At 42.3% G+C, this 13,055-nt stretch overlaps 1 protein-coding gene across 1 annotated transcript in view; it reads right to left on the bottom strand.

Annotated features, from left to right (window-relative positions):
* Positions 1-629: 629 nt before the first annotated feature.
* Positions 630-13,055, bottom strand: part of CDCP1 (CUB domain containing protein 1) — a 28,348-nt gene continuing 15,922 nt past the window's right edge. Inside the window, exons 4-9 of the mRNA XM_050890910.1 lie at positions 11,671-12,039; positions 8,767-8,994; positions 7,626-8,006; positions 6,796-7,161; positions 4,820-4,901; positions 630-3,612 (exon numbers count right to left, since the gene is read on the bottom strand). Coding sequence (XP_050746867.1) covers positions 3,165-3,612; positions 4,820-4,901; positions 6,796-7,161; positions 7,626-8,006; positions 8,767-8,994; positions 11,671-12,039 — 1,874 coding nt within the window. The 3' untranslated portion in view covers positions 630-3,164. The remainder of the gene's footprint in view (positions 3,613-4,819; positions 4,902-6,795; positions 7,162-7,625; positions 8,007-8,766; positions 8,995-11,670; positions 12,040-13,055) is intronic.

The following is a 13,055-nucleotide window of genomic DNA, read 5'->3' as shown; positions in this document are numbered from 1 at the left end:
CCAGACTTAGAAATTTTCATTTTTAGATAAAGACCACTGCACGGGAACTACTCCGGGATGGCACAACCTCAGTGAAGATCCAAATGATAAGCACTTTCATTTACATTCATATTAAGTGGCAATTTTGGAGAGGGCCTAGGGACTGGCCAATCCTTGCTGAGTTTCCTGTGCCTTCCAAGAGTAGATCTGACTAATCCATTCCTAGCAATTACTGGGATCCTCAGTAGTGAGGATTTCAAACAGTTTTCTATGTGCGTTAAACTTGCCTCAAAATAAACAAACAAACAAACAAAACCAGAAAGCAGTCAGTATGTACTGATTCCATGCACTTTAATTTAGAACAAAAAAGGGCTTCACACATTTTCATAAGGGTCTCTTCTGGGCTGAAGGACTAGTCATGAAATGTACTTTTATGCTATTATCCCTGAAAAGAAATTAATTTGGAATTCAATTGTATGTGTCAGTTGGGCGTGAATAAATTACAAACATCACGACCCTACCGAGAAGCTGCTGAACCATTTATTTTTATATGAAAGCTTCAAATATTTTACAACCCTCCTCCCCAATGATCTAAACACATGACTTTAAAACCAGCAATTAATAGCATATCACTGGCTATGTGAGAAAAAGGACACGCACAGTCAGCAGTACATTATCCCAGCAAACTAGATTCTCTAGAAACCCATTTCTATCATCTAGGGTGATGGCATAGCTACCAACAGTCAGACATCAAAATATTCAAGGCTGAGTTTACACACACACATACACGAGAAAGACGCACACTAGTTACTCCAGCTGATAGTATGGTTATATTTTATTTTTTTTTTTTTTTTAAATTAAGTCACAACTTTCTCTTAATGAAAAGCAAACTGGAATGTGTGCCTGAACTCTTACTCTAAACATACCAAAATAACCACAGTGAAAGTCAACCTTAGACTGGAAACAACTGTAAACTAAGGTTTATACTGCCATACCAAAAGCTGAGTTAAAATAGAACAAATAAAAATACCAGTCAACAAGCATCATATTCTTCCTTCAAAGATCAAGAGGTTGTGAACAAAAGCCTGACCTCCATTACATTTTCTTCAGTTGGTTAGAAAGAACATGAACTAGAAAATTTCATCTAAGCAACTGCAGAAACCAAGCTAGAGGGATGAGACAGCCTTGAATTTCTTACAGACTTCTCATTCCTTTTCAATAAAAGAGAAGTGAGAAACATTGACCAGACAAATGCACAACTGTACTACTCTGATAAAAATGTATTGTGACAATTCAGTTACCTGAGAAAAACAGATATCAGTGTTGCATAAGTCTTCTTAAGTTCTCAAATGACATTAAAATGACCCAGTACACTTTGAAATACGTGATCCCAGTGACTAGCCAGAGATCTAGGAATACACATTTCTATATTAAAAGTGACAAACAGAAGCAAGAAAATACCTGCAACAATTAAAGGCACTTTTAGCTGGCACATGTTTTGCTATATGCTACAGAAAACTGAGTCAGATATGACATTATACTGAATCTTATAGTGGTTCAAGCAGTATAATGGTATACACTGTTAAAATCACACACTTGACCATATAAATGGTTAATTTGCAATGCCAGCATAGTTAACACAGGAAGAAATCCACTTTTTTTTAATGTAAACAGTAAGGTTTCTAATAAAGACATTTTAATTTTAGACATTATTATACGTTTAACATTATTGCATGCAACACTGTCTAAAAGTTTTATGGCACCTCTGTGTATCACCAGGCAAGAAACAGTCACGATAAGACATTTGGAGAGAAATTCTCAAGTTGTCGAGTCTAGTGCTGCACGCAAAATTGCAAACATACTCAATAACTGCACACTTGGACAAGCCAAATGTTTGTGTATATAAGGCAACTTTATTCATGTACCTCTAGTCCTCTGCACAAAGATCTGACCCTCAAGTTTTAAAAGGCACAGAAACTGAGGGGCATGCTAACTACAGCACTTAAAAATGAGACCTATTATTTACCTGATTTCAAGAGGTGCCTTTCAAAGGCAGCTAGACAACTGAAGTGTAAGTCCTGCTAGAAATCAAGAGCTGTCCCCACCATCATTTCAACATGGTTGTTAAATTCAGACTGATAAAAACAACCTCAAAAAATCTAGGCTTTCCTTATGGATTCACTCTCACTCTTTGCATTTCGGAGAAACCGCCTGCTGGAAACAATCCGTTTTCTTTACCCCTTTTTTTAATCCTTATTAAATAACCAAGCACCTCTAACAGGTGAAGTGAAAAGCATTAGTAAACAGCTGGATGATCACATCATTATTTCTTCATTGAATCCTTACTCTTACTTGAACCAAAAGCGCAAGATATTAGTAAAATGTGAATGCTACAGGCATCTGAACAGAAGCACAAATTGTTTTAGACTTTTGAAACTGTTTTTGTAAAAAAGCAAAGAAAATACAGTCTTTGGTGTAGGGTCACACAGTGCTATCCAAGTATAATAACATCAGTTGGAAATTAGAGAAAACACATAACTTTACTTCTGAACTAGAACACTCAAGTGTTCACACTGATTTACACACACGGAGCTCTTCCAGCTCTTCCAGACCAAGACATGGTCTTTCACTACACTTACATAGTCAAGCAGCAAGTGGTGGAAATGACAGTGTCCCCTCCTTTGCTCAGACGTTAGCAGATTGCTTAGACATCTGTGCAACCTGGAGGTGCCTTGAGACGGTGATGTAGCTTACGTCTTCCAAGAGTCACCAACCAACACTCATGAACAAATTACTTGTGAGAGGAGGAAATCCTGGACAAAACACTCTCCCCACTCTATTAATTGCCACAATTTTAAGCTGTCAGTTAGGAATTCATTTTCCTGATGTCTTTATAATAAAAAGCAGGAGCGTACCTCTGCCACCTGTTTCACAACCAGAAGTGCATGCAGTCCTGGAGTGTCTCGACTGGTTTTGAGTTTGCCAGATGTTCACTCTAAAACTGAAAGCTATCAACAGCTGAAGTTTAAAAAAAAAAAACAAAAAAACCCGAAAACACACACACACACACACAACAAAACAACATCAAAAGACATTTAAAAACAACACTCCTCTTCAGTTTTTTTTCCTAGACCCGTGTCCTTACACCTGTATTTCCACAGGAAACTGCTATACCTGGTGTAAAATTACTCCACTAAACCATCCTGTTCCTTATTTTCGAGCAAGGACATACTCGTATCTCCATTATTCTTTTCATTTGTATCTCCATTGTCCTCCAATTGCCCTGATTTCTGATGAGCAAATGTGTAAGTGTCATGGTCTGTGTCCATCAGAGGTGGAGGTTCCTCGGTGTTAGAAGAGTGTTTAATGTCTTTTCTGAAGGAGAATGGAGGTGGAGAAGGTGGCAAGCTACCAATGGGTCCATCAAAAGGCCGGTACACATCAACTTCTGGAGCAACTGAGCCATTGGATTCCTTCAGCAAGTGCCCATAGACCATAGCGTCATCAATAACTGCATAGACATGAGACTCATTGTTTTTCCTCCCTTTTGTGAATAAGCCTTGATTTCCAGGCATCTGGGTATTCACGTTAGCATTGTACACTCCCACCATGGGATTCTGGCTTTTCTTCTTCCTGTTACAGAGTTGAAATTGTTAACAGGTCAGAAACAACACACGGCTGGCACATTTGAACTCAATAACGACAGCTTCTGTTTACCCATGCCAACCACCCAGTGTCAGACAGTCTACCTGGACTGAAGGCTTTACTTGCAATCTTAGGAAAAATAACTTGAGCCTAGACATGCTTTTTCAACAGAGCAGAAAGTAACTTCACGCTATTTGATTACCTACTGCTGCTCTGCTGACCCTGAAGTTTGCAAGATAACTCCAATGGCCTCCCAAGCACAGTGGTCCCAGCTGTGCAGTGTACACACTCTCCCAACATCCACAGACATTAATAGGACCTAAAGGCCACCAGATGCTCACAAAACAAGGCTGAGTGTTACTGAAGACAAGTAAGATAGCGGGTCCTCTATGAAAGTCGAATGCACTTTTCTTGGTTGCACCTTCTGGAGTGACTTGTTCCCAAAGTGGGAAGACCAAAGGCTGAACTGAAGATTTTTAATCCTGTACTTGTAAAGTCTTTCCTGTGTGGCAGAGAAGTGCGCTCCTAACTGCTCTAGTCATCATATTGCACAAATTCATTCCAGCTCTACATCTTCAGGACTCAATCACCCTGGCAGCACTGAGCATACATGTATCAGAAACCCCAAGCTATTGATGACTTCAGACTCTGCTTGCATGAGTAATGCTCTGCAAGTTTGCTTTGCACAACCTAGTTCTCTTCCCGCAAGGGCTCATCTCATAGAAAAATGCTCCCACTTGATGTGCAAACTCCAGGAGAAGTTGCTGGAGGTTGTGTAGACGAAAGATAGCTCCTAGTATATCTGGGTGAGTTTACAGCTTGTTTGAACAAAGTCTTGTCTAGTCACACACGCAGCAGCCACATTCATTGTGATTCCATTTCCCAGGAATTGCTGATGAAGTCCAACCAATACCTTACTTACAGTACAGCCAGAAGCCTGCGCTGAGGTCAAGACAGGCAATGCACTGGGAGTTGAAGTAATGTGACTCCAGGAATGCTGCTCTACTCTTAAAGTCAGTCAATTTAGAGTAAAGCAGCATTCCTGGAGTCACACGACTTCCACCACCATTGCCTACCTCATGCTTCAGACCCTTGTTCAAGGGATCTATATCAACACATGAAACAGAGGGCCCAGCAGCTCTCCCAAAATGCCTTCTTGGACTGCTAAGTTACACACGCCGAATTATGAACTTACTTCTTCTTAACACAGCACACAGTCAGTCCAATAGCCACAAGAACTCCAGCCCCGGCCACCACAGCAAGTATCACTCCTAGGTCTGCAAACAGACAAGGTACAGGGACATTAAGCAAGAGAGAAAAAAGATCCAGCTTTCTACTAAAAGCTGTCTGGGTTTGAATCTCCTCAAGAGTTTCTAAGCATACCAGCTGCCTGCAGAGCAGGAGTTTCCGAGCCATGCTCACCGCAGGGCAACGCAAGCCATTTCCAAGAGGCTGGAGGCCAAGCAACGACAAACTCCTGCTGCTAGCAGTGGAGCACAACCAAAAGACCCAACCAACCCACCCCACCTCCAAGAGTTCAATACAGCTCATGCGCTGCTAAACTTACCACAGCATCTCACATGCCTCTGGCTGAATAGGCAGGGAAGAGAGGAAAGTGCAGAGAGAGACAGAGAGGGATTCAACAGAGGAAATAGTGACATTTCACCAACTTCCCCTCAATACCATCCTTTCCTCTGAAATACACCAGTTGTGTTGACCTGGGGTTTTGGCTGGGATAGAGTTAATTTTCTTCCTACTAGCTGGAACAGTGTGTTTTGGATTTAGTGTGAGAATAACATTGATAGCAACAACTAAAACATCAGTGTGTTAAGTAGCGCTTCTCTTAAGTTAAGGATTTTTCAGTTTCCCATGCTCTGCCAGCAAGCAGGTGTACAAGAAGCTGGGAGGGAGCATCGGCAGGGCAGCTGACCCCAACTAGCCAAAGGGGTATTCCATACCATAGAACGTCATGCTCAGTATATAAACGGGGGGGAGTTGACAGGGAGGGGTGGATTGCTGCTCAGGCATCGGTCAGCAGGTGGTGAGAATTGTACATCACTTGTCTTTTCTTGGGTCTAGTTTCTCTCTTTTTCTTATATTACTTTTCATTACAATTATTATTATTGTTATTAGATTTTATTATTATTATTGTTATTATTTTATTTTAGTTATTAAACTGTTCTTATCTCAACCCGTGAGTTTTACCTTTTTTTTTTTCCCCCAGTTCTCCTCCCCATCCCACTGGGAGGCGGGAGGAATGAGCGAGGGGCTGTGCAGTGCTTAGTTGCTGGCTGGGGCTAAACCACAACAAGGAGTCATAAAATTTTCCAGGGGAGTTCATGCATGAGCAAAGAAAAATGCCACGTGTTTTAAAAGAAGTATACATTACAAAAAAGAATAAAAGAGGAAAAAATTAGAAATTAATTTGATACTGTTTCAGTTCTAGCCTGTGTAGCCAATATTTCTGCAGACAGCAGTCTCCCACAGGTGAAGAGGAAGTGCAAATGTGAAGCAAATTTACATAAGCAAAGCCTACCCTAAAAATGCCCACCCTCTTTTTTTTTTTTCTTTTTTTTTTTTTTTAAACTATTTGTGTTTCAGGGAGATGAAAGACAATAAGAATGCAGATTTTGCTCTTAGTAGTCAGGGTACTCTCCACTAAATGGTCAGACCTGCCCCAAGGATGATTTCTTGCTCATGTGAACACTGAGACTAATTGAACTGCTAACATGAAGTAAAGACTACTTGGATGAACACGTTTGCATAATCAAATCCCAAGTCGTTCACCAGATCTGTGACCTTGGGAGGGAAAAAAACATCACTTGATCTTCTTATACCTTCTGGCTGTGATCTCCAATTTAAAAAGCTAAATTAAATAAAAAAAATAAAATTCAGTCTTACTCCTCCCAAACCCTGCGATCCCCTGTCTCATAAAATAAAAAACCCTAAAACCACAAAAAAAACCCCCCACCACATTAAAAACCCTCCTTCCTCCTCAGCCTCTAAAAGTACCCAGCTGTAACTCTCAGAGGTTTTTGAAGGACAATTATTTCTGAAGGCAGTGATCTCATAAAACCTGCACCCAAGGTGGACCAGCATCCATCACTGTTGCCCCAAGGGAAAGCAAGGAAACAAGCGGAAAGCAAACCACCACAACCTTACAGGACTCACCTATCTGCTTGTCAGCAAAAGTCACCTGGAACTGCAAGGTCAGCTGCGTCTTATCCACGGGTTTACAGTTGGAGACGTTTACCCAGAAGTTGTGGTACATATTTCGGGGCTCAGGCAGAAGCTCGTCCTCACGGCGCACGGTTTCCTCTGCCCCCAATGCCTCTTCCTTTATGTTGACATAGGCACGGCCCGTCTCACAAGCAATGCCCATGCGGTCCTTGGAGAACCCCAGGCGGGCAACTTGCTTGCTGGGCACGATGACGTACCAGGATATGGAGACATAAGGAGGTAGACCATATGGCCAGTTGGGAGTCTGCAAGTAAACTTTAGCTTTTGGATCCGGACTCAGGGTGAAAGTGCACTCATCTGTAGTAAAGGAAAAGAATAAAGGAAGGAAAACTTAGGTTTGATACTTTCTTTTTTTTTTTAAAGGTTTCTCTTTCAGCACATAAAATTATTTGGTCTTTCTTCTCCATAATAAAAAAGCATCACTTACACCTGTGACCAGCAAATTTATACAGTCAACTGCATCTCAGTACCAGCAATACAACTCACCTATCATCCCTTCCACATCAGTAATTATCAGAATTAGCACAGACATATCTGCAGAATTTTCCACAACCTACTATCTACCACCTGGAGTACAAAGGTCCTTCCTTCTTCCAGGAATAAACCACCTCACTGATTCAGATAAAGATTGATCCTAGCAATGGCTCCAGGACTAGACTCTAAAGAATTTAACTCTTATTTCTACTTATCCATATTTGCTCTAATAAGCATATTGAGAGATCCAACACTGTACAACAAAGTAGTACAAAACACTACCTTACCTTTAATATGTGGCACAAAAGACATTTTCAGATCCTGGTGGTTAGACTCATTGAGGAATCCTTTACCAAATGTTTTTAAGGATATGGTGCTATTATTCCTCATCTGAATCTTTTCAATGGATCCACCAGGACAGAATACACCAACATTCAACTCTGTCTGTGGGGTGGCACTAACAATGCTGTAACTGTAGCTCGTGTTGCACCTCTGCTCTGGGACGTGTTGCTGAAGTTTTAAGGATGGAGATGTAATTTCTATGTTGATTAGATCAGGAGCCAAGAGCTTCCAAATAAACTTATGCAGTCGAACCGGCAATTGGGTAATAGCTTTGGGCACTGAAAGGGAATAGATCTTCCTCTGACACCACCGAAGATCGACACAGCCTGCAATCACAAAAACAAGTCCCAAGGGTTGTATTTTTCTTGCAGAGGAAATATCTAGGAAAAGCAAGTTCTCCTGTGTACCAAAGTACACACACAGAGTACTGTCAGTTTTGTGTTACAGACCCAAATAAGCATTTACCTGAGAAAATATCCTCCCTAGTAACCTTTACCCAAACATGTATCATTTGTAGTTAAAGAGCTTTCCTTAAAAGGGTGCAGGACACCAGAGAAACTAACAGATACAAACATATTCAAAATACCTCCCTCAAGATACTACTTTTGTTGTATCACTTTCTGACTGGGACACAGTTGCAGACTAGCCAAGGTCCAGATATATTCTTTAAACCTCTTTCTCTACTGGTAGTTGAAAGCATTTGGGAAAATCCTACACAAAGTGGACATGCAAGCAGTACAAGATGCATTCCAGATGGCCACCTTGGTCCTGCATTTTCATGGGCAGATTTATGGCTCTCCTGCTCTGTTTCCTTATTTTGCAGTTTTCAGCAAGAAGATTCTTATGTGCCTTCTGTCCTTTCCCTTCTAGGAATAGCTACGCAGTTTCTATTTTTAAAGTCATAATGACGTAGGGAACAACAAGGTCATCTCCAGATTCATTGTACCCATCTCCCAGCTGGCCATCGCCTGGTTTCCAACCACATCCTATTTAAAGCCCAAGCGAGAAAGAAGGTTTGGCTGACCGCTGAGGAAAAGCACACAAAAGCATTCCCTAGGAAACAACGTTAAGCCACTTTTGTCATACTTATGCCTTTTTCAGCTGTGATCCTCAGACGGGACAAGTCCTTGCACAGAAAGGAGATCTTGTAGACAGTGCCAGACACTAAAGTCAAGATGCGGTCGCAGGTGCGAGGATCCTTACAGATCAGGCATATCGGTTCAGACATGAGCGGGACGCGGCTGGGCCACCCTTCGAAGTGTATCGTTACAGTCATATTCCACTCCTTGCTCAGGTCGACCAAATGGGTGACATCTGCAATGAAAAACATCCCAGAGCAATTACTGGCAAGAAGCATGGTGTGAAGCAGAACTTCCTCCGTCTCTTCTCACCCCATTAGACAAGCAGCTGTTATAGCTATTTCTGTATTAGCTAAGAAAACAGTATTTACTTCTTTCCATCAGTGCAATACGAACTCAGGCAGTATCATACCACTCTTCTGATTTAGAGGTTTGAGCCTTTCCACACACAAACCCCATTTCCTTACCACTTTCCAGCTATAACAGGGTAAGACGTATGCTAGCCCCTTTTGAACAGGTTAGGCTATAATGTAAGCAGCTCAGCCAACTATATTAGATTTGTTTTCCCTAAGAGGTTTCTTGTATTTCTTTTAAAGTCAGTTCTACTGATCACACAACAGTTGATCAGAAAAAGGTTCTCCATTCCCAAATTTCTTATTTATTGCTAGATTTCCATTTCAGCTAACTTTTTGTTGGTTTAGGCTTTTCAGAGCCAAGCTGAAGAAAATTGTCCAAAGTCAGTAATTAAGCATATCTGGTTTTCTAGAGTCAGTTAAGGATTAAGCTAATTTAAATGCAAGTACCAATATGGTTCAAAAGTGAAAAAACTGCCAAGTACTGTACTTCAGCAGAAGTGCTGGCAGTTGCTATGAAGGTCACTAGAGCCTTCAAAGACGCTTCCTAAAAGTCTTTTCTGTTTGGCAGTTAAAAAAATGCCACAAATTATCAAAGTCTGTCACCATGCTGGTGGGAAGGCTGAGGACCATGCCTTGCTAGGCTGCTTGGTTTCTTTCAATGGCATGACCGAACTACGACACTGCCCTTCCATGTAATTGCTCAAAAGCGTTCTTCCAGAAATATTTTCTGACCAGCTGTAAAAAGCAAACCTGAGAGCTGGCAGAGTTAACCTTGAAAAGCAAAGAGCACCTTCCCCTTCCTCAACACTAGCCACCACTTCTCTTGCAGTCCACCCCTTTCCCTGTACCCCACCGCACACAAGCTGCTGCGGGAAGCCTTGTAATGCCTTCCGAGCTTGCTGGACCCGAGGTGCCCACGCACACACAGTGACCATCATCCCTGGCACCCTCTCTCAAATAGTGAGATTCAGCTCAAAGATCTGCTTAAGGAGGCACGTACTGAGGCCAAAACTGCTTAACATTTTCACTAGCGGGAGAGCGTGCACCCTCAAGTTTGCAAGAGTAGGGCTGGAAAGCAGCTTTGCAGAAAGATCTGGGGGCCCTGGTGGACACCAAGTGGAATATGAGCCAGCAACGTGCCGCTGCAGCAGAGGTGGCCAACAGCTTCCTAGGCTATGCTAGAAAGCATCAACAGCAGGTTGAGCAAGGTGAGTCTCCCCCTCTGCTAAAGCACTGGTGAGACATCTGCAAGTGCTGGGTCAAGTTCTGGGCTCTCCGGTACAAGAGAGACATGGATGTATTGGTGTAAAGCCAAAGAGCCACAAAGATGCTTAAGGGATTGGAGCATCTCTCACAGGAGAAGAGACTGAGAGAGCTGGGACTGTTTAGCTGAAGAAGGTGGCTCAGGGGGATGTGTGCACGTGTGTGTAAATGATATGGTGCCAGACTCTTCTCAATGGTGCCCAGTGACAGGGCAAGAGACACAAACTGAAATACAGGAAATTCTGCTTAAACATAAAAAATAAAAAAATTAATGCAAAGGTGGTCAAACACTGGAACAGGTTACCCAGAGAAGTTGTGAAGTCTTTGGACATACTCAAAACCCAGCTGGACATGGTCCTAGGCAACCTGTTCTGTTTCACCCTGCTTGAGAAGACAGTTGGAACTAGATGATCTCCAGAGGTCCCTGCCAACCTCAGCCATTCTGCAAGTCTGTGATATCCTAGATGACTTGCTACAGCAAGTCGGAACAACAGGGGTAAGCAGGGATGACAAACACCTTCTCCCACGTAAGCTAATGGCAGTTGCAAATACTCAGAACATCTGGAAGGGGGAGAGGAAAGGAAAGATAAAAAAAAAAGGAAGATTATGGCTGTAGCCTAGTTCACAAAGATTAACTATCATGTGCAAAGATAGATATCGGATCTACAGAGCATCTTTATGCTGTTAACAAGGCACATGTCTCTGATGTCAAAGAAAGCAACGTGATCTAGTGGAAGGTATCCCTGCCCATGGCAGGGGGGTTGAAACTAGATGATATTTAAGGTCCCTTCCAACCCAAACCATTCTGTGATTCTATGATTCTGTAAAGGACAGATTAAAAAACAATAAAAAAAATATATATACACTATTATTACTCTTAATTTTCTGTTTTTAGCTATGGATCTTGAAGGCATAAACAAAAGGTGAATAAAATAGCTTCCTCCTGTGCAAGACCTGATACTGCAGATGTTAAAGGCATTTTTCAGTTACATGATACAGGTGCTGGAAAAGGAAAGGAATCTCTGTTTACAAGCTACAGTGTAAAATCTATGATGGAACTTCGTACTCCATCAAAAATTGCAAATTTTAGCATCGCTGTCCGCGTTGCCGTAACGATGACCAGTGGTACCCAGGGCGGTAAAACAGGCCTCAGCGTTGCTTGGCAACCCACCTCCTTAAACTCAAGGAGGGTCCAAGAAAAATGACAAAAAAAACCAGTATTTCTCTTTCTTGTGGTGCTCAGCCCAGGTGTCTGTAAGCAAAAGCAACGGAAGGGGCAGGCAGGTACTTACTCTCATCGACCTGTGGGTGCTGAACGACGACTTGGAAGAGCAAGCGGAGGATGCCTGGGTTCTGGGCATCCTGATCGCAGCCCTGAAGGGACAGGTTGAAACTGCCAGCGATATTGGCAGGCTGGCTGTCGCTCAGCTTGAACACCTCCGGGTTGCTGAGGGAGCCGGGGATGTAGTACTCCACCCTCTCCTCTTTTCTTTCGCAGTTGGAGAGGCTGTAGTTGTGGAAAAACACGCTTGCTCTCATGTTGGAAGGAATCACAAACTGCCACGTCATGAGCTCATCTTCTGGAAAGCCCAGTGGGTAGTTTGGGGACATCAGGGTGACTGAAGACTCCCCCTTCAAAATGGATTCAATAATGCATAACCCTAAAACAGCAGGCGAAAAAAAACCATACAAAACAAGTTGCAATTAATGAAGACACACTGGCATATCTAGCACCCCAGCAGCAGAGTATTTTTATTTTGACAGTGAGATCATCCACTTCAGCTACAGGTTAGGTTTTTACAACCTCAGACTAAAACATATACTCGAGTTGATGCTTTTGCCTTCAATTACAGAAAAGGTAAGGGATATATTACTGCTGCATTTTCAGTTTAGTGGGTTCACCTTTCAAGCATGAGGACAGAGAGGCCTTTATTTTTTGGAAAGGAAAGATCCTAGTTCCTCCTTCTGGTCCTGGCTTCACAAGAGCAAATACGCAACCTGACAACTGCTTCTGCTTTGCTGGGTTTTGGGCAACAAAAGATGTGAGCTTTTATACCAGCACAGAGCTCTCCATTCAAAAACCTCCCAGATCTAACAAGAACACGCCAGCAAAGAGCCTCAAATACGCATGATAAAACACGAGTGTGAACCATGGAGGCTGTGTAAGACTCTTTATGCTTGGATGACTCTTGGCAGTGTGAAGTTGGGTACACAGAGATTATGGTCCCGCTCTAGGACTCCAGCGACAATGTGCAATGGCGAGGAGTGCCAGGAGTTACAAAAACTCATGTTCTAGAAGCTTGAACCTGGACCAGGTTTCTTTCATAACTGATAGCAACAACTGCAGAATTCAAGTACAGAGCAAGAACATCTCCCAAAGAGGGTTTGTCATGAGATCACAAAGTAACCCACTGATTGCTATGTAATATTCCAGGTATTTTAAGAAGATTATTACACAACTTTTTATGTTACTGTGCAGGTTGAAACAGATAGCTGTATTTAAGCAGCCTCACGTGCCTTCCAGGCACTGCTTCCCCTTTTCCCGCCTTCCTGTCCTGAAGAGAGGCATTGGTTTGAGGCTCCAGAAGTTAAGGAAGCCTTATTTAAAAATAAACAAACCCAACTACACACTGCAACCAGCAAATAACTCTCTTGGCTCATTCTAATTCTATCTAGT

Source organism: Gymnogyps californianus, chromosome 2, assembly GCF_018139145.2.
Source record: "Gymnogyps californianus isolate 813 chromosome 2, ASM1813914v2, whole genome shotgun sequence".
NCBI lineage: Eukaryota > Metazoa > Chordata > Aves > Accipitriformes > Cathartidae > Gymnogyps > Gymnogyps californianus.
This window is presented reverse-complemented; position numbering and strand designations above follow the sequence as displayed.